At 35.8% G+C, this 26,473-nt stretch overlaps 1 protein-coding gene across 3 annotated transcripts in view; it reads right to left on the reverse strand.

Annotated features, from left to right (window-relative positions):
• LOC117174994 (neuroligin-4, X-linked) overlaps nucleotides 1-26,473 on the reverse strand; it is a 450,915-nt gene that overhangs the window by 372,986 nt on the left and 51,456 nt on the right. For 2 of the 3 annotated variants that reach the window (XM_033364481.1, XM_033364480.1), the window contains one exon: nucleotides 3,308-3,704. In XM_033364481.1, the coding sequence (XP_033220372.1) occupies nucleotides 3,308-3,558 (251 nt within the window). In that variant the 5' untranslated portion in view covers nucleotides 3,559-3,704. Of the gene's footprint in view, nucleotides 1-3,307; nucleotides 3,705-26,473 lie in introns of those variants that run through there. The other variant, XM_033364482.1, reaches the window with a different exon arrangement.

Here is a 26,473-nt window from a genome sequence, read left to right on the forward strand (position 1 = left end):
TTTAATTTTGGAAAGGCGATGAAATTTATCAAGAATGAAATATACGAAAAACATTCCATTAATAAGTAATTGTTGTAAACATTTGATTTTGAAAAGACGATGAGATTTCTTGACAGTACAATAAATGAAGACATGAGTTACGGTGTTAAAAAAATGAAATTGAAAATAATAGTAAAATTTGTTTGCAATGTGAATAATATTGAATTCTTTCAGTTTAATTAGTTTATTCTGCAGACTATAAGGGTATAAGGCCTAATGTGTTTTCAGACCTCTTGGTAAAGCCCAGTATGTCAACAACTGATTACGTTATAATTTTTTCAGGCCTCATGAAGTGGGTCATGTGGGTTTGTTCTCTGAGCCTAGCTAATTCCTGGCACTGGCTAAAGAACTGCAGGAACGTTTCATCGTCCATGCTGCATATCATGCACTCTGTCATGGGGATATACCCTATTTCGTGCATGTATAATTCAGGTGGTGCCCTGTGAGCATCTGAACCAATATGCTTAGGTTTTTCTTATTTAATCTAAGGATTTTCATGGGTCTGTCTATTCTTTTCGTATAGCCCAGGATAGGCATGAGCACAGATGGGATACTTTCAACTGCACATGCCCCCAATAATATCATGAGCTTTTAACTGGCAAGTCAAAGTGCATAGATGGAACACTCTTGACTGTGCACGTGGATAGATGCGAGACTGCCAACTGTGCACTTCTCAATCCGTCGCGGTTCACAATTTCTCGCACACTGACTTTGATTAAGAGACGAGCCGGTGAGCTCACATACACACTGTTTCAAGCACATAAGAACAGACACATTCATATTTTTAATCGGTTTTTAATTTCATGCTCAATTGTCATATATTCTGAACATACCGCCCGCCTCGTGTGCGGATGCATCACGAAACATAATAAACATATAATAAAGTTGTTCAAAATTGGTAGCTCAAGTGCCGCCCACCGTATGAACAAAAAAAATAACAAGCACTAAAAGAATTCACTAAAAGAATTCACTAAATTGTCCTTTCTCTTGTAACATTGAATAATTCGACCTAGTAATCATCGGGATGGCGGTAGCGAATCATGCTTGATAAGAACAATATCACCAATCATAAGATTTAGTGTTTTATTGAACCACTTGTAGCGTTTTTGCAAAGACTGGATGTAATCAATGCCCTATCTTCTCCAGTAAATTTGCAAAATTTTCTGTACTAGTTCCCAGCGTCTCAATCGATTCTACATAATGAATTCCACGGATGGTTCAGGAATACTAGTCAAAGGTGCCCCAATTAAAATGTCCAGGCGTTAAATAAGCAGTCTTCAGGATCGTTGGACATAGGAGCAATAGGACGGGACTTTAGGCACGTTTCAATGCGTGTTAGGAGAGTAGTAAACTCTTCGTAAGTAAGAGTGTGTGCACCAACAATTCGCTTTAGGTGGTGTTTAAATCTTTTGACGCCCGCTTCTCATAAACCCCCAAAATGAGGAGCAGAGGGAGGTGTGAAATGCAATGAAGTACCTTCTGTAACGAATTCGTTATGCAAATTTGTATCCAGTCTAAGTTTCAAAATGAAATTTCGTAATTCTTTATCAGCCACGTAGAACGTCGTGCCATTGTCACTATACAAGTGGGCAGGTCTTCCTCGCCTAGAAGAAAATCACTGGAAGGCGGCAAGAAAGGCAGAAAACGAATAGTCGGACACTAGCTCCAAATGTACAGCACGTGTGCAGCAACAAACAAACAGTGCCACGTAAGTCTTATGACTTTTGTTACCACGTCCAGGAGTGAAACGTACATTAAAGGGGCCTGCATAATCTACCCCAGTATGTGTGAAAGGGCGATTAGGGGTTACTCTGAAATCAAGTAAATTTCCCATTAGTTGCTGGAAAAGGGTCGCCCTTTCTCGCGTGCACTCCAAGCAACCCTTAATTAGGCCTTTAACTAGAGAGCGCGCCCCTAAGATCCAAAAACGCTGTCTGAGCGTATGCAAGGTCAATTTTAGACCAAAATGTAAAGATCTAATGTTAGCATGCACAGCTATAAGTCCACTTAGGTGATGCCGCGGTAAAATGATAGGATGCTTCTCATCATAACTGATAGGAGCATACCGTAGTCTCCCTCCTAAACGTAAGAGACCGGTAGAATCTAAAAATCGATTCAAGTTTTTCAGAGGCGAATTTTTTGCAATTGCCTCATTTTAGCTAAAAGCCTTCCGTTCAAGCAAAAAGTAACTGAGTTGAAACAATTTTATCCAAAAGTTGCCGGCTGGTTGAATTTCAAGCGTATTAGGCGAAGGAGTCAAAAACTGAGTTTTAAGCTTTGGGAATTTAGAGTGCTTATAAACAAAGATATCAATGAACCTCTTGCAATAAGCAGTCGCACGGAGCAATTTCGGCCACGAGAAAAATTTAAACAATAAATTAAATGGACCTTTTGTTTCACTCATGACGTGATGACTTTTTAGTACTCTTGGTTCCAAATCAGTTGGCATAGGAGAAGCGTTGTGATAATTAGGCCATTTTGTGGAATACAATTTTTACCACATGGGCCTAGCCACCATAATGGGTGCTTTAAAATTTTTCAGGCGAGAGTTCCCGAGTAGCGCATTCGGCTGGATTGTGCTTGGTAAAAATATGTCGCCATTTTGCACGAGGGACACGCTCGTGAATCAAGGAAACTCTATTGGCGACAAAAATCGGGAAATTTGAGGGATGCTTTCCGAGCCAAGCTAAAACAGTCACCGAATCAGTGTGGCAAAGAGCGGGGACATTTTAAAACGACGTGGTATCCATAAGAAATTTCAGTATCTTAGCCAGTAAGGCTTGATGCATTATATAAAACTCTTAGCTTTATAGTTGAACTACATTCTCTCAAAACCGGGTGGTGAGGTAAATAGACAATCTGAGAGGAATCATCTAGCTCTTCCTCATTTACAAGTTCCCTATGCCCTAACTTTTCATATTCAGATAAGAAATCTGAATACTCTTTCAACAATTAGCAGTCAACAGGCATTATAAGGCTTATGTTATTTAAAACTTGTTGCCGTTGCAAAAAAAAACTATTGATATTATTCCGTGACCTTCTATAGGGAATTTGAACGTAGATTCAAATAGTGATTAGCGAAAAAGGGACCAAGCGTTATCGCAAGATATACTAGATGTGGAACGTAAAGCGTTGCGAGCGCGTGTCTCAGTTTTCAGGATTTTAAAGGAGGAAAGCTACATGTACATGTACCACATAACAAGCTTTGTTAGCAATTGAAAAAATTATATTATGTCAGACTATACATAAATGTATCCAATAAACTCACCTGACTCCCTCCCATGGGCTGGGAGCCCTAGTTGGTGAAAATCTGTTGCTTCCAACAGGCGGAGTAGCATAGGGTATTCCAAGGTATACGTCGATAGGTTTGAAGAATTTAATGTACTCAAAAGTTTGAATCACTCCCTGAATCCGTCCGTATCTTGTATTGATAATACGTGGATTTAATTTAATTTTAACAGCTCTTACGAAATAAGACAGTGGTAATAAGAATACAAGAATAAGGAAGATTTTCATCATGCTACATTTCACTCTATCGTGATACGATATCTCAACTTCAATTGAATCTTGTAAATTAATTCTATCCTCCCTTAAGCATCTAAGAAGTACAGACACACCTTTCCTTTATCTTCCATGAATATAATTCCGCCGAACATTCTTCATTTCTGAAATTAAATAAAAAATTTCATTACTTAAGTATTTTATTTTATCTTATTACACAAAAGTACATTCTATTTGCACATTTACATATATAAAATTTATTTTTACTATATATCTTATACAGTCTAAAGCCGATGTTATAGAAACTACGTACTCATCTTCAGCTTCATTACTTGAATATTTTTCCTGAAAAATGTTTGATTTGGTATTTTCCATTCTAGCAATGCAATTAAATTTAATTACATTCTATATATTCATGGGAAATTCCATCCCAATCAATGAAGATTTCAATCACAAATAAACTTAAACAACGCATTTTATATCTATTATATCCAACACAATCAAACAAATTGCACAAATTAATTTTTGCTTATTTTTTCAATAGAATCAAAGATTATCTGCAAAAAAAAACTTGTACTTCACCTTAAGTTTGATAACTGCGAAACTTTCTTTTGAATTCTATTCTTCAAGAAATCTTCCACATTTCTATCATTATTTTTTTCATTAGTATTCTCAAAAGTCTTATACACACATCATGACTTGTATAAAATCTTGTTAACATTCTTGGTATACTTGATAAAATGCTGTCTATCACATCTTACATCTTATAAAATGTAAGGACATCTTACATTTGATATCGTAGTTTTCTCACTAAACTCTATCATATACTTACTTCGATATTTTCATCCACTTTAAACTTATTTTTAACCTGCTTAATCACTATCCAGAAAAAAATGAGGATTGATGCGAATTGAATTGAAAAGACTGAAATACCCCGCAAATCCCGCTTTGCGACAGTGACGGTTTGAGACAGTGCGTCTAATCCGTTAAATGTGTTAGCACGCAAACGGTTCAATATTGGCCAATGCGTCTTAATTCGTGAGTGTAAAATACACGCTCGAATTCATCCCAATTCGTCACGGCGAATTTGAACAAGTGTTCATTTGTACAATTTAATCCGTGACAGGAAAACCAACGTGCAGGACATACAGAATTGATTTTAAATGTTTAATAAATTGTCCCGTAGCTTAGTGGGATATCTCTGGACTGATAAACGAGACATCTCTGGTTCAAGTGGCGACTCATGCACTTTTTATTAATTTTTTTTAAATGACCTTGACGAAGCATTCATATGAATTTGTACACATCTAATATTCTCTGTCTCAGTTCATAAAAATGCGCCTCAATTATCTTAAACAAAACATAAAGCGGGATTGATCTGCATTCAAAAAACCTTAATCCGCCCCAATCTTTTCTTTTTGACTGAAAACTGAATGCGCAGCCGTAATAATTGGCAGCTACGATTGGATTTATTTTGAATTAGAAAAGGTTATTTTTACATTAATTACTTCTTTAATTTTAGAGCGAATCCCTCGAAACCTATTGAAAACTCTTCATTTGGTCCAAAATAATATTTAAATACTTTTAAATTCAAAAATCTTGGGATTTCGACAAAAATTCCCAAAATATATCAGAAGTTGAAAAATCTGGATAAAACTCCCGAAAAGCGCATACAGTCAATTTTGTTCAAATTGCGTACATCAACGTATTATGATACGCTGATTGTGAATATGGGTACCAAAATACCTTTGAGTCCTTGCCAACAATAACAGTATCTGCAGGTTACGCAACATTTCAATGGACAAGAAAATTGGTTCGAATATACCGCACTCACAATTTTATGAATTTTATTAATTATATAAACAAATAGTGTTTTTGTAAGTAACACTACATTTTTAGACTGTAAAATAAAAAAGGGTAATTCCATTTTTTTCAAGTGAATATACAGTTACGTTTTTTTACATTTGCTATCACATGTGTTCTAAAAGACATATCTGTCATATGCCGAGGCAACTTCCGCACCTGTTTATGGAATGAGGTCGAGACCGATTAGCATAAGCCTTCCGGAAACCAATACGTCTAAGAAGGCGAATAACAGACTCAGGATCCGGTTTGCTGGAGTAGAATCTGAATTCAATAAGAGCGGCAGAGGTTAAAAAATCTTTAAAATGAAACAAAACCGAAAGAAGAGCAAGCAAGAACGGAGTGATCTTGATAGAGGTGGAAAAATTTTGAATGTCACGACGACCAGCGTGGTGTTGGAAGTACAGGAAGCCAGCGGAAGTTATTTGGTTTTGACAAACCGTTGTGATTTCTATTAAAATACAAAGTCATCGAGGTGGTGATTGGAAAAAGCACTGATTTTCAGCACCTAAATCGCACTGAGAAGTGATGGGACGGTCATATAATTGTTCCTATTGTATTTGTGACGTATTGGGCGAGCTAAGCTATTTATAGTATCTGGCCGCAACCAAATCGAATCCCGTTTTAGAAATCTCTTTAAATTATTAACACTTTTGTTTAATTTATGAATTTTCTCATTATACGTATTCATAATTATAATTTTTATACTAATACAGTACTTTGACACCGATTTCCATTAACACTGTAGTATATACTACTAACACACCTTTTCAAAGACCTCACAGGGTAGATTTATTAGGTGAAATAGCCTTTTAAAAATTTAAATGGACACTTGAAGGGGAACCCATGTATAGAAAACTATCGGTACACGTAGAGCTGAAGGAACAGCACTGAGTTCGCACTGACCAGTGCGTTTTCTTGGCTTTTTCAGCGCATTTTCATCGGCAGGACAGTAGGAGCACAAACATAATTTTGTGGCAGCCATTTTATTTTTAATAATTTTCACCTCGAATTCGAATTGTGACCCCAAAAACCCTCTGACTTCTTGTTTTTACGAACGTGACGTTCGTTTTTCCGAATTTACTCCGCCATTTTGCTTTTGACAATTTGGACCTTAAATTCGAATCCCTTGAGCCCGAAAACATAAAGGTACTAAGGTTCAAGAAAGTTTGCCCAGATTTTAGTCCAATACGACGAGGCGTGATCGCATTGCAATGTTGAAATTCAGAGCGACTGAAGTCACTAAACTTCGAAAGGAGGAGGGTCATTAAGGCCGGTTTTTGGGCCATCTACAGATTGGCCTCAAACATGTTTTATTATATTCATCTAACTAGGTGTCATAACGCCTTAAAAGGATTTTTCCTGAGAGTGATCTGATTTCAAGATACAGTCATTTTTAAGTTCGTATTTTACATGGGTTTTCGCACTTTCATTCAAATCATGCTAAGTTTCACATTGTTAGTATTGCTCACGCAAGATCATACTTGGCCAAAAACTTCGCACGTATATGCGTTACAACATATGTTAAAGCCATCATTTTTCTCGAGGTACTTAGCCCTCAAAATAGGGCTTATTTTTATACTTTTTTGAAAAACCGAGCGTATTATTTTAAGGAATTAATTTATTGTTATTAATTTATTATTTTTAAGTTATTTTTCTTAAGAAACATTTACTGCCGGTCTTAGCCACTTTGACGCCCTTGGGCAAAGAGGAGTGAGATTAAAATCAAGCAAAGTCAGTGGAATAGGAAACAAAACACTATCGTTCATGTGCGACTGCCGCTTCGCTACGTTCAACTGTTTTCCCCCTCCACATGGTATTCGCGTTTGTTGCCGATGCTTTTAGCTAGATTCTCCTTCATTCTTCTTCCACGTTTCGACCTGTTAAAGAGTTCTTATCCACTGTATGTGATATTACTGCGTATACACATCTGTTCCAGATTATTTTATTGTAGTTTTATTTTATCAGTATCGACTAGTTTCATAGCGATTGTAAGTTTTTTGCACAGGTACCTCGTAGGCATGAGAGGCTACACTTCTTTTAAATCCTTATTATTTAATAGTTCTGTACATCAGTCTCAGATTCTCTTTTTTTCAGGTGAAATAATTACTTGCGAATGAGGTTTTAATTACCACTTATTATGCCGAAAAAACAGTGTTCTGTTGCGGCAAATTCTTAAAACCAAAGAGTCATCTATCAGTAGTTCAGGATGAGCGGGCATTAAATGTTCTTAAAACTGCTTTTAATAACTCCTTAAACATTCAGTCAAAGGTTTGCGATAGTTGTCGATGCTTTTCGATTAAAAAGCGTCGGATTACAGATGCAAAAGAGATGAGTTCTTCTGAAAATGATTTATAAATGTTTTAGAACCAGGTAAGAGTCAGATTTATAAAAATTCAGAATCTTCCAGTGAAGATGGAACTTCAGATTCTGACTGTAGGAAAATCAAACTTCCAATAAGAAGATGTATGATTTCTCAATCCAGATGCATTGTCTGTCATCATAAGAATAATCGTATCAGAATCAAACCTTTGGTGCATTAAGGGTTTACGTCGATACTGGTATTTTGATTCCTGCAAAAGCGAGATGCTGTGCTTCGCATTTGGTTGATAATGGTTTTCTTAAGAAAGAGGCTGTTGCGTCTATACAAGCCACCTCTGATTTTATTCACATGAACGCGGAGTCGATTTCTAAGCTTCTGAATGATTTGCGTGAGGAGGCAAGAAAAACAGGGTTGAATTTTGATGATCCATCTGCGCTTGAGGATAAAGATTATTATAGGCTCACCGGTTTGACGAAAAATCAATTTAGTGACGTTGCACAGTCCTTGTCAATTGAAGTGCGTTCGACAAAAGTTTGTTCTGTGCGTTTGTGCCTTGCATTATTGTTGATCAAGTTGCGCACAGGTCTTTCCAATGCGATTTTATCAACTATTTTGGCATAGAAGAACGAAGAGTTGGCAGAGGAATTACGGCAAGAAGGAAAGATCTGATGTCCTCCTTTGTACCTCATCATCTTGGTATAGGTCACATATCACCCGAGTCAGTCATTAAGGACCATACTACATCAACGGCAAAAACGCTATTCGCAAATGGAGAAGATGTATGTATCCTTGTAGCTGATGGTACATACATGTTTATCCAAAAGAGTAGCAATTACTCTTTTCAAAGGCGGACTTATTCTATGCATAAAGGAAGGAATCTGGTCAAGCCCATGATGTTAGTAACGACGACAGGATATATAGTGGATGTTTTCGGTCCGTATTTTGCTGATGGCAAGAAGAACGACGCTAGTATCTTTGAAACTCTTTTAAAACAAGATTCAATAAAACTGAGTACATGGATGCCATCAAACTCTGTTATCGTTGTCGATCGCGGTTTTCGGGACTGCCTGAAATTTTTAGAAGATCTTGGATTCGTATCCAAAATGCCTCATTTTCTTCAAAAAGGATCACAGCACACTACGATTGAAGCAAACGAATCAAGGCTCGTTACTAAAGTCCGATGGGTGGTTGAAGCAGTCAATGGGTTGATAAAAACTTGGAGAGCCTTAAGTGATGTTTTGCCAAATAGTCAAATCCCGTACATCGGCGATTACGTCTGTGCCCTTTGTAATGCTTTCCGACCTCCTAGAATTCATATAATTCCGATGATCATCTGATCGCTGAACGAATGTTGCGATTGGCTTAGCAGCCTAATCGCCTGTAAGAGCGAGCAGAAAAGGAAAACTGGGCAAAAAGGAGGGCATCGTGGCTTCCTATAACGCAAGAGACACTACCTGATTTTTCTAGGTTAACTCTTGATGAATTGCGATACATCACACTCGGAGTATATCAGCTGAAGCAAACCCAATCGTATACCGAGAAACATTTATCTGATGATGGAATGTACTCCCTTCTTGTCCACAAACAGGAGGAAGGCATTCTAAGAGTAAAAATCCAGTCTCGGCATACATCTTCTAAAGTGTATAACTTATGGATAGAAACTAATCCTGGACCAAATCCGATAAGTGGTTGGTACTGTCAGTGCAAAAGTGGTGCAAGAGTGGTAGGATGTTGCGCTCACATTGCCAGTGTTCTGTGGTATCTTGGTTACTCTAGATATAACCAAAACACTCCCAGACCTTCACGTGAATTCAGAAGTCACGTGAATGATGTATCGTGTTGGGCGGAAAATGAAGGAGAAGCAGCATCATCTTCAGATGACCAAACCAATTCTGACGAATAAGGCTGTTGCAGAGTGCCTAGCCTCTAATCGACCATAAGTTCTGATTGACTGTAAACTAATATACCTTTTTTTAAAAAAATGTCTCCAAGATTATTTCGATTATTTTATAGAAATTATTGCTAATATGGTAAATCCGATAAAGTAGGACATTTTTACTCCTTTCATGATCACAAACCTAATAAAGTATAAAAATTAGCCCTATTTTGAAGGCTAAGTATCTCGAGAAAAATGATGGCTTTAACATATGTTGTAACGCATATACGTGCGCAGTTTTTGGCCAAGTATGATCTTGCGTGAGCAATACTAACAATGTGAAATTTAGCATGATTTGAATGAAAGTGCGAAAACCCATGTAAAATACGAACTTAAAAATGACTATATCTTGAAATCAGATCACTCTCAGGAAAAATCCTTTTAAGGGGTTATGAGACCTAGTTAGATGAATAAAATAAAACGTGTTTGAGGCCAATCTGTAGATGGCCCAAAAACCGACCTTATTGACCCTCCTCCTTTATAGACCTTTTAATAAGACATTTAACACCTTTTAAATTTTTTTCACATAAAGTTGTGCAGGTATAAAGCTTTTTTTCAAAAAAGTGAAACTACTAAATTTGGTCGCTTCCACTGGCGCCACTATTCTGAATTTTAAAATTGCGGCACTAGATTCGTATTCTGCGATACCTAAATCTTGAGTGCGCCCTGATTTATTATTTTTAATTATAATTTGAAGCGGTACAGATTATTGACGCTGTTCTTGCCAAATTGCTCCATTGCGAATCGTACGAGTTACTTTTCAGATAAAGTGCATGTTTTGAAAAAACATATTATTAATTTTTCTTTGATTATTTCGTACATTTCAGATGTTTTTAAAATACCTGGTAGAATTTCGGCGCTGTTCCATTATGCATCGGGGATACAATCAACAAATTAACCTGCCGTGAACTTTCTAAAATATAAAAGGTAAATATAAACTAATTAAAATATCTGATTGTTTCATATAGATTAAGATATAAATGGAGAAATAAATGATTAACTTTGACCTTATCATTAAAATCAGCCCCAGAATACAAATCTATGATTATAATACAAAAACTTGCAAAAGGCTAGAATCGATTGGTATATCTACATTAATTTTACACAGATTACATACTTGTTCTAATTGAGTAAGTTTAAGTTTGAATGCCTTGTTACTTCAAATAAATCTAGAAAGTACAAGCAGCGACTGTCCCATTATCGGCCGGGTGGTAATCAAGTCAAGGTAAAAATTTAAACCCACTATAAAAAAACCTGAAATATAAAACATTTCCATAAATTCTATCTTTATCTCATTACTTTTACTTTGTAAAATTTCAAAATTATTTTGATCAAAATCATTGGCAACATCAATAAATTCCTTTGTATGCCTGGCAAGAACATTCCAATAACAGCGTCCCAAGCAAACATCACTTTTGTGTTCCTCTATTCTAGCAATAGGAAGTCCACCAGTCTGACAAAACAAGACCCTTTTTAAAATGATCTAAAAGATCCTTGCAAAAAGTTATTATTGTGTACATTTCAAATGATGGACGCTGGTGTTTCGACTTCGCGAAGCCATTACGGATTTTCAATACTCCAGTAGTGCATGCTGTGTCGATTAACTATTCCATGGTTCCTAAAAGACGACTCGTCAGAGAATAATAAATAACGAAAAAATTTGAGATTTTGTTGTATTTGTTCACGTGCCTACTGACAAAAAGCTACTCGATTTTGGAAGTCAATGCCATGAAGTTCTTGATGTAAAGATATGTGATACGGATTAAATTTATTACGTTTCAAAATTTTCCAAACACTGCTCTGAGACATTCCGGAATCACAAGCAATTTCTCATGTACTAACATGAGGATTATTGGCCACTGCAACTAATAGAGCAATTTCATTATTTTCTCCAGTGACGGCTGTTGTACGAATCTTTTTCTTATGTTGAACCCTTCCATCGATAGTAACTTTTGTAATAGTACGTAGGGCGCTACGAAAGTTTTGCAATACGCGAAACCTATTGGAAGAAGAGAGATAATCCTTGAGTCGTTAGAAAGACCATCAAAAATTAGATAGGAAGAGGAAAACTGTTGACTCAGGTCTCAGTACAGTCTAAGCACACAGCCCGGAACGATTGAGAAATAGCGTCATGAACAAAGGAAGAATATCTAGCGATAATTCAATACAACTTTTCGCGCGGTTCAAGTGTAGACCAAAGTTTTGAGAAAATGTCTCCGGTATTGGGTAAGGATTGTCCGCATCGCACAACAATTTTCCGATGGTACAAACAGTTGAAAAGGGGGAATTTCGGGCTCGCGGACGACTTGCGCTCAGGTCGACCGCCGGTAGTAGTTACATCGGAAACCTTGCGCCTGTGAATAATCTACTGAATGATAATAGAAGAATCACGTACTGGCAGATAGAGCAAATGTTACAGATTAGTGCACCAGCAATCCCTCGAATTCTGCATGAAAATTTACATGTTAGGAAAGTTTGTACTCTATTGGCACCACATGCTTTGACCGAGGAGCAAATGGCAGGGAAAGTAAAGTGGTGCCAAAAAATGCTAAAAAGATTTGAATCGGGATCTTCTCGGGATGTAAATAGTATTATAACAGGCGAAGAAACCTGACTGTATTATTACGAAATTCGAACAAAATCACAAAACAAGATCCGGCTGTTTGAGTATGAGAATGCTCCAGTGGAGGTGTGGAAGTCTCGATCTGTAAACAAAAGAATGATTGCAGTATTCTTTTTGGAAAACGCGGCATTGTGGATATGGTCGTACTTTTTCAGTACAATAAGCTATGTTTACCCCAAGTCATAAGCCAACTAAAAAACATCAAGCTGAAATCTCGACTCAGCACTTGGCTATTCCACCACGACAATGCACCGGCTCACAGAGTGAAGGTCACAGTAGCTTTTTTGGTCAAATCTGGACTGACTATTCTAGATCAGCCTACTTACAGTCCAGATCTTGCTCCCTGTGACTTTGGTTCGTTTCCGAAAGTCAAAAAACAACTAAAAGGACGTCGATTTACTAACGAAACTGACCTCCTGACCTATGTACTATAAAATGAAGCACGTGACACAATTCTATTTGGAAAACGCTGAGCGTAGGGATTGACAGCATTATCAAGATTTCTTCCAGCTTATCCTCACACCAGAACCATCTCAATTTTTTCTCTTATGGTTAGATACTCCATTGTAAGCAGTATGCGGAATAATCTTTGATCTAACTAAAATGAGTTTTGTCTTTAATGTACTTTTTCTAATTTACTGTATTTAGGGGAAAAAAAGTAAACACTTACGCAATGTTCCGATAGCCATCTCGATACCCATCTAGACTCTTCCTAAACTCTGCCGTTACTGTCGACCACCCGCCCAAACCAGAGGAGGTCAAAGTATTTTGGAGAGAAGTCTACGAAGTGCAGCATAGACTGGACGAAGACTCAGAAAATATAAATAGCTTCAAGGAACTGTGTGATGCCCTCATAACACCTGATAAAGAACGTCCACCCATCACTACCGAGGAGGCTAAAAAGTATTAAGAGGGATGTAGAACTATTCCGCATCGGGACCAGATTGTATCAAAACCTTCTGGTGGAAGAAGTTTCCTGCCGAAAATAGGCAACTTGTCTGACCCGAAGAATTACGGCCAATCACATGTCTGAAAACACTGTATAAGATATTCACAGCTATCCTAAATGATAGGATTGTTCGGGCAATTGAACCTGTGTGGCAAGAAATTTATAGACAAAGAGGGTCAAAGAAAGGCGTAGCGGAATGTCGTGAGAACCTGCTCATCAATAAATGTGTATGCAAAGATGCAACATTCTATCAGCGTGACATATCGATGGCCTGGATTGATTATCGGAAAGTTTTCGATTCGACCTCCCACAGACTTATCACCTGTCTTTTGGAAAGCTTAAAGGTTCATCCGCAAATAGATAGTTGCATAGAGAGATTGATGCTGCTTTGGAAAACCAGATTTACTATCTTATCTGGGAAAAATTTTGTGACAACTAACAAGGTCACCTTTCAGAGAGGTGTCTTTCAGGGCGACACCATGAGCCCACTCCTCTTTTGCCTTACATCATTGCCACTGTCTCTAGCACTTCGCCATTCCGACTGGTACTTGTGCGGCGAACCTGCAGATCGATAGTACAAGGCCTTTCATATGTTTTGCATGGACGATCTTAAGATCTATGCGAAAAACAAAGAGCAGCTACATCTAGCTCTAGGAATTGTCGAACGATATACTAAGAAAATTGGAATGGCATTTGAGCTAGACAAAATCAGCTAAGGTTTATTTGAAGCGAAAAAAACGTAATGGCAGCCCTAAAGATCCTGAGCTCGCTTATAGAAGCGCTATACGACACCTTTGCGCTGGAGAGACTTATACATACCTGAGCGTGCTACAGAGCCGCGTTCAGGATGTGACATCTATAAAGGATACTCTCCGAAGCAGATACAAGCGTCTCATCCGGCAGATTTGGTGTTCCGAACTGTCGGCGAGAAACAAAGTATCTGCAACGAACACGCTTGCCGCTAATGTTTGCTTTCCTTAAATCGCTCGGATTGATGTCTAGTACGGAGGGTTTCATTTGGGCATGTCAAGACGCTGTCATTTCCACCTTAACATATCGTCGCCACGTTTTGAGTTAAGACATTCCTGATGATAGCTGCAGGGCGTGCCATGCACACCTCGATCATTTAGCTCACATACTACCTAGTTGTCCAACTCATGCGGGAACGACCTACATTCAAAGGCACAATGCGGCACTAAGAGTGCTTTATTATCATCTCTGTCAATCTTACGGCATTAACCAATATATCACTCCTCTAAATGCTTCTAATGAAATCGAGTCAATTGTCGAGAATGGGAAGCGCCGCATATACTGGAACTTTATGCTCTCGACAATGGTTTCTGTAGCACACTCGAGGCCAGACATGGTTCACTTTGACTTCGAGAAGCAAACCATGTTTGTTATCGAATTTTCGGCACCAGCTGAAAAAAAACATCATAGTCAAGGAGAATGAAAAGAAAGAAAGGTAAATAGACTTTATAAGGGAGTTGCAACGATTTTACCCGGAATATTCTGTTAAACTGATCGTCCTTATCATCGGCGCTCTTGGAGTTGCCAAGCTTTCCTTCGTTAATAGCCTGAAAAGCATCCCTGCGTGTTAACAATATGCTTAAACACTTGCGGAGAAAATGCAGAAGGCGGTAGTCCTTGGATCACTCTGTGTTCTCAGGGTGCACAAAACTTGCCGGATATTCGGATTGACTCCATTACAGACTGTAACCACCTATTCTACGGTCGTGAGACGTGGTTGTGGCAGAAATTTTACCGCGATTTTGCTGGGAGCGGGTGCAAATTTTCAGATTAGCACCCGCTATTTATATATATACACACACTCGAGATAGATAAGATTTGAGTGTTTCAGCAACCTCCTCCGCTGCTTTGTACAGAAACGCTCCTTTGCCGACTTCTTCGTGATTCCTGACCATTTTAAGAAGAGGATCTCTTCCATTTTGCGACTCTATGTGCTGTACCCAGAATAATCCTGTTGTGAAGACATCCAAAACTCAATATTCCGCGACCACCTTGACGGCGTGAGATGTACAGTCGCGGAAAAGAAGAACTAAGATGCATGCTTTTGTTCATGTGCATGACCTTTCTTGTCCCGATATCAAAGGATCTGAGCTCGCTCTTCGTCCATGGAACTACTTCAAATGAATAGAGTACTACCGGGGCGGCAAGCATGTTCGTTGCAGATATTTTGTTTCTCGCCGACAGTTCAGAAGACCAAATCTGCCAGATGAGACGCTTGTATCTGCTTCGGAGAGTATCCTTTATGGATGTCACCCCGTGCTTAAAGTCTGACAATGCTGATCATAGAAGACATTTTTTCACAAAGATAAACAAAAAAAACGAAGCATTTTACTTGTTATTCACTCCTTGCATTAATATAAAAGATAAAACAAAAATAAAAAATCAGGCCACATAAATCTCTTCAAGACTTAATGCTGAATTATTCTTTAAAAAAATCTAAAATTGGTTAACCTCGTTGTTTGCTTTCATTCCACTGTGCGCTTTTTCGACGTTTGTTTCTCCTGCAATTAACTTACAACAACCTCCACCCGCTTCTGTTCATTTTTATAATAATCAATTGCAGGTAAAAAGATGAATGAACAAAAATTGTGCATTTCAAAAAGATCTACGAATTTGTTATAGATAACTTTTTGATAGCATCTGTATTTTGTGTTTTAATCGTGAAAGACGATATTACCAATAAAAACTCAGTCCGCTGCGTGGGCATATTCTCATCACAATTTTTGTTTTATAATCACTTTTTCGACTCATGTGTGGGTTTTAAAAAAATTTAATTTTTTTAAATGTTCTTAATGCTATTTTTCACAACAAAAAACCAAAAACAGAAATATCAGAACATTATTCATGGCAAATTAATGAATTTTTACATTCTCATCAAAAGAAGGCATCAGATTTCTGTCAAATTTGACGCCCCCCCCCCCCCCCCCCCCCCCCCCCCCCCCAGTTTTTGTCAAATGTCCACGTTTTGAGACCCCCTAAATCCGAAAAACCGGTTTTTACGAATATATGTGCGTGTGTAGACTTTTAGTTTGTAAGCACGATAACTTTCGAAATAAAAAAAAATTACGAAATTTAAATTAGACCAAAATTCAAATTAAAAATCCCATTTAACGTCCAATTAACCTTTAATTACTTTAATTAACCTTTGGTATACTCTTTTTGTGTCCAAAAATAAAGGTCAAGTTCCTTAGACAGCCATTTTGGGTGAAAATTCAAAAAGTAAGCGTATTTTGTAAATTTTTAAGGCTACTTTTTTTTAATTTAAAAATTGTCTTTACGGATATTCATAGCATTCAATCAGACGAATAATTTATCTTAATGACTTTTTTTTATAAAACCAAAATTTACCGCAGTTATATCATTTCCATTAATTCAAAAAACACACGAAAATCAAGATTTTAAGACAAATAACGCATGATATGAAGAAAAGTCAGAAAAAGAAAAATGTTTCTTTTCTAATGCCCTAGAAGATTGTTCAAACACCTTTTTGATTTTTCTTTAAAAATTGAAAATTCAAATTTTTACATAATAAAAAGAGAATGAAAAATAGAAAATTACATTTTGCGGTTAAAATGTTCAAAATGGGTAACAAGGATGACTGAACGAAAATTGTGCATTTGAAAAAGATGTACAAATTTGTTATAAATAACTTTTTGATAGCATCTGTATTTTGTGTTTTAATCGTGAAACACGATATTAACAATAAAATATCAGCCCGCTGCGTGGGCACATTCTCATCATAACTTATATTTTTAAATTTCTTTTTCGTCAAATGTGTAGGTTTTCAAAAAATTTCCTTTTTTCTAAATGTTCTTAATGCTATTTTTTGCACACAAAAAACAGAAGTATCAAAACGTTATTCATTGCAAATTAATGATTTTTTACATTCTCATCAAGAGAAGGTATTAGATTTGTGTCAAATTTGACCCCCCACCCCCTTTTTTATCAAATATTCACGTTTTGAGATCACCTGAATCCGAAAAACAGGTTTTTACGAATGTGCCTGTCTGACTGTATGTCTGTATGCCTGCATGCATGTCTGTCTGTGAACACGATAACTTTTGAAAAAAGTTATCTATTAGATTGCCCTTTGGTACACTCGTTTAGTGTTTTAACCCTAAGGTCAAGTTCGTTAGCCGGCCATTTTAGATGAAAATCCAAAAAGTGGGCACATTTTAAATATTTTTGAAACCACTTTTTTAAAAATTCAAAAATTCTCTGTACGGTTATTCATAGCAAAGAAAATAACCAATTTATCTTTATGACTTTTTCCGAAAAATAAAAAATTACTAGAGTTATAGCATTTTCAAAATAAAAAAAAGCAAACTAAAATGAACAATTTAGGCCAAACAACGCATGATATGAAAAAAAGTCTAGAAAAGAAAAAGGTTGCTTTTTGAAAGACCCACAAGATTATGATAACAACTTTTTCAATTTGGTGAAAAAGTTGAAAATTCCAAATTCCAATTCCAATTCATGATGTAAAAATTCTATGTACGGTGGTTCATGGTGCTTTAATTCGTAAACAATTTACCCTTCTGCCTTTTTTCTATAAAAAGAAAATGGTCAGAGTTTGAGCATTTTCAAAATAAAAAAAAAACTAAAATGCACATTTTAAGCCAAACAACGCATGATATGAAAAAAGTCAGGAGAAGAAAAACTTTGCTTTTTGAAAGCCCTACAAGATTATGACAACAACTTTTTTAATTTGGTCGAAAAGCTGAAAATTGCAAATTTGATCGTACCAAAATTTTTGAAACCTAATTTTTTCAAGATTTAAAAATTCTATGTTCGGTTGTTCATTGTACTCAGAAACTCAAACAATTTATCCCCGTGACTTTTTTTATAAAAAGAAAATTATCAGAGTTAGAGCATTTTAAATATAAAAAAAAACTAAAATGAACATTTTAAGCCAAACAACGCATTATATGAAAAAAAGTCGGGAGAAGAAAAACTTTGCTTTTCGAAAGCCCTACAGGAATATGATAGCAACTTTTTTAATTTGGTCGAAAAGTTGAACATTCCAAATTTGATCGTACCAAAAATAATGAAAAATTCAAAAATTCCATTTTTTGGTTAAACTATGCAAGATACAAAAAAAAATGAAGAAGCTCAAATTGCACGCCCTGGAAAGAACTACAAATTTATAATGAATTACTTTTCGATATAAGCTACGAAAAAAAATGAGACAAAAATTGTTCATTTTTGATAGGACACATAGTTTTTGCTTTAGCCGTAAAAAGTAACATTCAAAATAAAAATACTAAATTTGTTTGAAAAAGCAACACAAGGCATGAACTTAAATTACTAGACAAAAGTTGTTCTCCTAAAAAGATCTACAAATTTATTATTAATCACTTTTCGATAGGATGATTAGATTTTCTTTTAATCGTAAAACATAAGATAAAAAATGTAAAAATTAACTTTTTGGAAAAACACAGAAAAGACGAAAGAGGACACGGGCTTCTATATAGGACCCTATATATGTTCCTGTATAATACCCTACGTAGATGCGCAGTAGTTTTTATTTAATTGTAAAAAACAACATTTAAAATAAAAAAAATTACAAAAACAAGGAATTAAGAATTAGTGTGATTCAATTTGTATGCAGATTATTAATTGTAATGATTTAAATTTATTGAAACGATGCATGTTTCAGGGCAGCTTAGAATACAATTTAAAGCAAAATAAGAAACAAATACAAAAATAAACATGATAAATACAATTTTCTTTTTATTTTGCAATTTTTTAACAAGGAATCCTAGGCAGAGTTATGTAAAAAATGTATTATAATTAACATAAAAGTGTTGTGTACAATGTAGAAAAGTTGACATGATGGACAAAATCGAGTGCGAAGCACAAGATACGTTATGAGAATGTGTTCGTTAAGGCTAAAAGAGCTTTAACAAAAGAGAATTCAAAATCACAAAATTACAGTGGTCGGTCCGTTCATCTTTGATTTTAAACTCTCGAGCTAAACTCTTTTAACGAAAGAGAATTCACAATTACAAAATTACAGTAGTGGATGTTTTAAGTCCTAATTTTAAAATGTTTGCGCAAGAATCTACGAATATATAATGACCGAGCGCGTAGCGCGAGGTAAATAGATAATCAAGCGCGAGAGAAATGTACAATCGAGCGCGAAGCGCAAGATAAATACAACATCAAGCGCGAAGCGCGAGAACAAACAGTCGCGCGCGCAGCGCGCGATGAGGGTGTGCCCGCGTATCTTTGATACCTGAGAATCGAATGAGGGTCAGTAGACCAATTTGATGTAAACACAATATAAATATCTGTCACAATTACGTCAGAAATAGAGAAAGTAAAAAAAAACAGAATTTATGAAACAGCGACGTTAAACGTAATTAATCATATTAGCATAACTTTTGTTCATCCCATCCAAATCGATTTTTAAATTAATAGATAACTTTTTTTGTTTTTTAATATAAAGCATTTTCATGAATTCCCTCTTTCTCTCATTACTTTCACTATGCAAAATTTGAATATTATCCCAAACTCATGGTCAACATCAACAAATTCCTTTGTATGTCTTGCAAGACACTCTTATAACAGCATCCTACACGAACATCACTTTTGTGCTCCTCTATCCTAGTATTAAAGAGTCTGCCGGTCTGCCCCACGTAATTCATCTTACAGATCCTGCAAGTGATCTTATAGACAACACCACCCTTTTCAAAATTATCTAAAGGATCTTTGCAAAAATTTATCACCGAATCCATTTTAAATGGAACGCGGAGAATAGTATGAATTTAAAATTTTTTTAATATAAGTTTAATAGTTTTAGAAACTTGAGCAAAAAATGGAAGAATAAAAGTATTAAACAAACTATATTCCTTTAACTCTTTCTGATTATCTACAAGTAAATTATTAATCTCTTTGTTTTTGATTTGTTGAACTATAATTGCAATATGTTTCTCAATTAACTTTTTTGGATAATGGTTTAGAAAATTAATAATGGGACAAACCTAGAGCTCTGTTAACTAAGTTTTTAATTACTGCAATTTTGTTTTGAAAGAGATAAGCAGAAAGGAAATTTAAAATTCTACCTGAATATGTACTTTTTCTGTGCCAATTGGTAATAATATTACCATGCCAACACTTAATTACTTATATGTCCAAAAAATTGATTTTATAATCCTGTTCTATTTCATGAGTAAATTGCTGTTTTCGATGAAAACTGTTAAAAGTGTCAATGACGATCGGTAACTTTTCTAGAGGAGCACATAATAAGGTATCGTCGACAAATCGAAAATAAAAAGGCAAAACAAAATCTAATTCTCTAAATTTGGTCGTTGAATTCTTGAAATTACATTTATTTTCGACTCCCGAATAACAAAGACAATATTATGATTGAAGAGCTAGGCCGCGTGCTTATCGGGTAAGCGACAAGGTCCGACAAAGAGAACAAACTATTTCCTTAAAACAAAAAGGAGCAACAACGTCTTTGGCCCCCGAGTATAAATCCGACGTATATACCATCGTGAACGTTCTTTCTCGTACGGTCTTTCAGCTTGCTGACAGTAGGGGTTGATTGGTCCCATACACTTGCCACACCAAATACCTTAAACCTTATTTGTCCTAACATTTTTCTAGATCCCTAATGTTGTTTTAAGTCGATAGTTTAAGTAGGTTGATCCGCGGATGATCAGTTTAAACCAACTCGCAGTGTGTGTGCAGAGCTCCAGCGGACGATGGGACGTACCCGGGGAGGATTCGAATAGCGTGCCGGTACTCTGGTGTCACCTTTCGAAGCCGAAAGATCGAGGCTCGTTTTTGTTCAGCTAAAGTCAAAGATGTCTGAATTTTTCCTAACAAACGAAGACTCCGCATACCAAATAGACTTGGATATTATACGCTGCCACGTCTTCCAGACCCCCATGGCTGGTTTCATTATTCCTAACATGTGGTGCTAAAATTTGCTTCTTTTTTTTGGTAATTACTTATCGGGAACGCACACTCAGAATGAATTACATGCATTAAACTTTGTGCTTTGCTCGCTTTAACTTCTGAACGAAACCAAATTCCATACAATTGTCATTTACCTGTAATAGTTTTTTTCCCTACTGATGACATGTAACTAATCTATGCCCTATTTAGTTAAATAAATTACCACTGGCTTTTAATTTACATACAATTGTTTTTTTATCTGCGAACTCATCTATTTTCTTAGTGAATTTCTTTTTTTTAAGTTTGAATTCACACGTTCACAAGGTATTAGTTACAAGTTTAGCGGTCACAAGCCATCAGGCGTTGGGATTTATTACTCACGACTTGTGATCAGACAATCTCCGCGATTCTCCCCAAAGCACTTTGTTGAATATCCGCTTAAGATTAATTGTCTTAGTTTTATTGGCGTTTCAGCTGATTCCAGATAACTAGGTAATGGTTTTATTACATAGCTAAGATACAAGAAACTTCGGTTTTCCATAAGAAAGCAAGATTCGTATACCAATTGAACTATCTAAGTACTTATTCATAAGTTATATATTTTAAATTGCTTATTCTGAATCGAGCGATACGCAACTATTGAACTCTATAAACTTGACTTCAGACAACATCACAACAAAACACCAAGTGAGGTTATGTTACCCATATTTCTCATGCTTCTCACATACCTGTACAATCAAAATATATTTTACATAAAATAAGTTCCTTTTTTTATCATCTAATAACATTTGTTTAGTGGATATGTTATTTCAAAATACGTGGGCGGAAGGTACATGTGATTGAGAGCTATTTAAACGACTTAAAACGACATAATTAAATTCAGTGACCAGGTTAGCAGACCTTAATATGTTCGATCTATTTCTTTAACGAATCAGCACCTGAATTCTTAAGTCATCGCCGCCACCGGAATTCACAGATACAATCTGCAAGATTGTTCTTGTGCACTTCTCTTGAGAGAAATCGCCGCATCCACCGCCAAGAAGACTTAACGCTCTAAGTGTGCGCTCCGATATCGTGATTCGCAAAGTCCTCGGAATGATTTACATATTGGTGGACGAAACTATGACCTCCGAGATTATTATAACAATCCCTTCAGCAACATGCTTTTTACAAATTCAACTAGAGTAGCCTGATTTCTCTTATTTTTGGGACTTGCACTCATCAATTTTCACTATGTCGTCGACACCTACAATGCGACATTCCTTTTTGAAGTGATTGTTAAGATCAAACACGCAGATCTTTCTGAAAAAAGAGAAGCGGTTTGCAACAGTTCCCCGCGAAATCGACCGATCGTTTACATTGAGCTGCTTTCTCGGATAGCTTGTTCGAAAATGAAGCCTACAGCCAAACAGTAAGAAATGAACATACAGGCCGCTGAAGAGACATGGAACTTCTCAAACATTGTATTTTCCGCAGCAGATATCTTCTTCTTGTGTTTTGGAGTAGAATCGTTTAGTTGTCAGCAGTTCGATTTATCGCAACTACTGGAGCGTCTTTTTTCTATTCTGGAAGATAATGCTCAAACTGAAAATATTTTATTTTACATCCATCTTAATAAGAACTCGGTTGAAGAAAGCCTTACAAAATAATGAATGAACGTGAGAATCACGACGCGAGAAACACACTCCCGTAAGTACTATGAGCGTGGACGGTGAAGAAGGACCTGGTACTTATAGCACTGAAATCGCCGAAGAAAATGCATGCAAACAAAAAATTATTTCGATTAGATCTACAACATTTGATTGAAAAATATTGCGGGATCTTGCGTGTTGGCTTGTTTCAATGCGAAAAAATTAAACTTTGTTATTTCAAGTCTAGAAAGGAAAAAATCGCACCAAGAGTTTTTGAGACAAATTATTTTTTCATTTTTAATAATAAAAAATCTCTTTTTTCTCGGTAATGACGCAACAAATGTACAGCAAGTCCTAGTTCCAAATTATTCCCCTTTTCAGAAATCTTTGAAAATATACTTTTACTAGATTTATGTTATGTGTAATTCAAGCATTTACCACAAAATATAGAAAAAAACTACCGTGCTAGGTACTCGAAGTGATGACAACTGCTCTGAAAAGAGATGTGTAACATGATTCACTTTCCACCCCAGGCAGTAACGAAGCCAGCGAAGGCGCGCTGCCCTGCAGGGGGACGTTAGGGTGTGAAAATGAAGCTATAGTGTGTCTTGCGATGAGTTGGCATTGTCCTGATCAAAGCTGGAAAGCCCTCGTACTTAGCCCTGGCGAGGTATAAGGGTTATCACCCCAGGATATTGGACTCACCTGCGATCGGACCAGGATCCTTAACGTGCGGGGATTGAAATTACCATGGATTCCAAAACAAAAAAAATTGGAAAAACTCATAGTTGTGAAAACGAACAGAATCAATTTGGTCAAATTGCACAAAATATGAAATCCCAAAATATCGGAAGAACATCAATGGGAAAATTCGGGACATGTATGCAAAACACTTCAACATTAAGTTTGCAGAACTGATATGAAAGCTGGGCTCCTTCATATAATATGCTCTGCTTGAAATTTAATATTGTAAAAATGCGAAGAAAGTAAAAACAATGCAAGCTTGAAGTTTATTGTACCAGCAATTTGGGAAAAACGGCAAAATAAAATATATTTTTACTTCTGCATGAACAATGCGAATAAGCCTGCCGAAATGCTAGTCGACACAGCAACTTCTCATTCTAACACTAAAAAAAAGGTAGTTCTGCAACATTAGACAGACTATTTTACAAGCAGCAGTGCAGATTCCAACATATGACGAGTACACTGCATATGAAACAAAATCGAGAAATTCAGAGAGGTGGTCCCAAAAGGTATTGAATGATTTAATTCGAGATTTGCAATTACCAACAGATGGGGCTGAACACCTTGCTTCAGCTTTGAAAAAAAAGAAACTTAGAAAAAGGGACAAATTCAAATTTTTATAGAAACAAAAAACAGAATTTTCAGAAATACTTTTATTTTGATCGTCAACTTTCTTTAGTCTATTGTACGCATGTTAATGAACTTATAAAAGAATTAAAACTAGAAGTTTTTAAACATGGAGAATGGAGATTATTCATAGACTCCTCCAAACGAAGCCTGAAGGCTGTCTTATTGCACAAAACAAACAAGTATGCATCCATACCAATAGTTCATTCAAGAAAACTCAATGAAAAGTAGAGTGATATAAAAATCGTTTTGAAAAAAATCAAGTATGAACAACAATCAAAAAATTACATGATATAATGTCATGATTTAGTAGGAAATTACGAATGCTGAACACCAATACAAAAGTATTAAATAAGAACCTGACGAATCTGCACATAAACGTTTTCATTCTCTCTTAAGTGAAACCGGTAAAATTGTCAACGGCTGAATCAGTATTTTGATTTATTCATGTTAAAACATGGGTTTTAAGTCCTCAACTGGGTCAAGCAGTAAGTGACTAAACTAAAACAGCGTTACTGAATATACCAGTGATGCAAAATGATCGATTTGACTAACGTCCATGTCTTTTAGACGTCTTTAGGTCATTTTTAGGACATTGGACGTCTTAGAGAAGTTGATAGGTCTGACATAGGACGTCCTAGGAACGTCCCAAGGACGTTTTTGGAATTTTTATAGTTTTGTGCCCACTGAGAAGTGACAATTGTCTTTGTTATATACTGGTGTTTGTATTAGAAAATGACTGCGCGTACGATCAGATAACTACTGGCACTGAGTAATTAGTGATCCGCGCTGATTAAACCAGTGACGGAATTCTACTGAGTGAACCAGTGAAATCTCACTGATTGTCCGTGAAGTACTTCTAGTTGTTCCAACAAGTAAAATGTTACTACTTCATTTTAGGAGATTGTATTATTATAATAAATAAATTCTTATTATTATAATGTTTTGAGTAAATAAGAGATGAATAGAAATTTTTGACTTTAACAATTATATATTTATCAATTTAAAAAAAAACACAAGTTTAGCATACTTCGTACTAAATATGTTATACGTAAATTAAAATTTTATTATTTTTCCCCTTTTGGTTTTTTCTTTGTCGTTTTCAATTTGACTCTCCTGTTTGAACTCAAGTTAAGCAAAGTAAAGTTTTTAAAAGCAAATTATAAAAAAGTAGTTGAACAAATTTATAAACATGGACTGTAGCTTAATGAAAAGTTGAAGTGCAAAGTCGAAAGGCATTATTCAAACGGAAAAAGAAAAATTTGTTAGAGACGTAAGGTTTGAAACTTTGAATTACAGTAAAAAAATCGACCTTACCTACTTATTATCTTTGTAGTTCATCTTTTTATTCAATTAAAGTCCACGTTTCATATTTTGTTTCGCTCACTTTTTTATAATTTTCTTTTAAAAACTTTACTTTGCTTAATTTGAATTTCAACTTCACAGGCACTTATGAAAGTTTGCTAGTGCCTCCTAGTGAGCGTTAATCTATTTTATTATCGCGTGCCAATAAAATTTTATGCAATCATCATACAAAATCCCAAGGTTTTCTGACTCACACTTCTAACAAGCAAAAGCCAGTCTTTTTATTGGATCCCGCATTATCGCCTTAACAGAAAAATGATACCAAATACCCATAATGTTTGAAAATGTTTAAATTAGATCTCTAGATATTGGAAAAGAACTTATTTTTTGTAATTTTTCAAGGAAATAGTTTTAAAAATAAGAAATTTATACTACTCACTTCTTAATTTGGAACGAAATACTTTAAAATCAGAACTGCACAAACCGTCTCGACTGGCACACAATTTTAGGATCTGCCTGTAAGAGGCGAGTTTTTCGTAAATGCATATAATGCTCTATGCCGCCATAGTAGACAAATACAACAATATTATAATAAGCCTTTCAAATTTTAAGCAAATAAAAGAAAAAATTCGCTTGCCTATGTCTTTATATTCTTCATACGTAGAGAAATATCCTTCACAGAATGGACTGTTTCTTGCCCGTTTTTCCCCATTAAACAGGTTTGCTTGATATTCGATATTCACAATAAACAATAGAGAAATTTGTAAAAGTGTCACTTTATCATAAAAACATTCTTTTTTTAGCAGTAATCAAGTCGACTTTTTCAGAATAATTGTTTTGCCTGTAGCAAGTTTAAAAATTTTGTTCTTCATCCAAATTTTTTCTGGATTTATATACCAGGTGTATATATATGAAACCGGTATTGCCATCTAGCGGCCAGTAGGCACACTTGTAGGCACTGTCGGAACTTACCATTTGTGCTAATTGGCGTATT

The sequence above is a fragment of the Belonocnema kinseyi genome, chromosome 6, assembly GCF_010883055.1.
Source record: "Belonocnema kinseyi isolate 2016_QV_RU_SX_M_011 chromosome 6, B_treatae_v1, whole genome shotgun sequence".
Lineage (NCBI taxonomy): Eukaryota > Metazoa > Arthropoda > Insecta > Hymenoptera > Cynipidae > Belonocnema > Belonocnema kinseyi.